We start from the raw sequence: 1163 nt of genomic DNA on the forward strand, positions 1-1163 counted from the left end.
ACATGTTTGTTATTTTCACACTGACAGCCACTAGAGGGCACTCTAGGCATGTGTACCAGTATCTGCGACTCCTGTACCACTGAAAATTTACATGTTTGCTATTTTCACACTGACAGCCACTAGAGGGCACTCTAGCTGTCTGGTACGACTTATTGTGTTTTTTCTTGTTTATTATGCATTTTTTGGCTGGTGCGACTTAAACTCCGGAGCGACTTATAGTCCAGAAAATGTGGTGATAAAGCAAACCTGCTAAATCAGACACACGGCTGTAATTACGTTAATATTTCTGGAATTTTGTCGAACGAAACGCCATAAAAAGTCATTCGTAAATTCACCAGTGGTTATCGGTAAAACACAGAGAGGTTCGTCGGCGTAAAGCGAGGATGCGTCTGTAGTGGAGGGGATGTTTGGTTCACGGCACAAACAACACGTCGCATCAGTTCTCGCAGCTGCCTCTGCGTGTGAAGAATGTCTGTGAATTTTCACCTCTGACTTGAGTCTCTCAATCTCGATTTCCCCGTCCTCTATCTGTTGTCGAAGTTGCTTAGCAACAGTTTTCTCCGTCTCCACGATCTGAAGCAAATGGAGATACTTCTGCATGAGGGACTCGTGCTCCGTGGCCAGGTTTCTGTAACTGTGACACATGAAAACACGGGCTGTTAGTTTGGCTTCACAGATAGTGTTAAAAACACACACACACACACACATATATTTATATATATATATATACAAGAAAAAAGGAAACATTTTCAAAGAACAAAAAATTATATTTTAATCATTTTAGCTCCATTTTTGTCAAATTAGCCAAATTTTTACCCGATTAAGTTACTGGGTTGTTTTTTTTTTTGCTGACGTTTAACCTGTTATTTCATCCAAACCCGTTGTATCTGGACTTGCCTAAAGTCACTGTTTAATTATAAATGACCAAATTAATCAAACGTTACATTCAGGGACCTTCTGGTTTTCTGCACGTGTCAGTGACGTCAGTCGTTTACCTGGCGTGTGATATCGCCGCCACCCATTCGTCACAGTCCTTCACGTCTTCTGTACGTAACTCCAGCGCCTTCTGGTTTTCATGGGTGAAGTTGACCGTGAAGTAGTACTACAGTAAACAAAAGAGAGAGAGAGAGAGAGAGAGAGAGAGAGAGGTAGAGAGAGAGTGA

General features: G+C 41.7%; 1 protein-coding gene across 1 annotated transcript in view; it reads right to left on the bottom strand.

Annotated features, from left to right (window-relative positions):
• rasgrf1 (Ras protein specific guanine nucleotide releasing factor 1) overlaps nt 1–1163 on the bottom strand; it is a 24776-nt gene that overhangs the window by 15726 nt on the left and 7887 nt on the right. Inside the window, exons 2-3 of the mRNA XM_025056292.1 lie at nt 996–1102; nt 487–634 (exon numbers count right to left, since the gene is read on the bottom strand). Coding sequence (XP_024912060.1) covers nt 487–634; nt 996–1102 — 255 coding nt within the window. The remainder of the gene's footprint in view (nt 1–486; nt 635–995; nt 1103–1163) is intronic.

The sequence above is a fragment of the Cynoglossus semilaevis genome, chromosome 6, assembly GCF_000523025.1.
Source record: "Cynoglossus semilaevis isolate Cse_v1.0 chromosome 6, Cse_v1.0, whole genome shotgun sequence".
In the NCBI taxonomy this organism is placed as follows: domain Eukaryota; kingdom Metazoa; phylum Chordata; class Actinopteri; order Pleuronectiformes; family Cynoglossidae; genus Cynoglossus; species Cynoglossus semilaevis.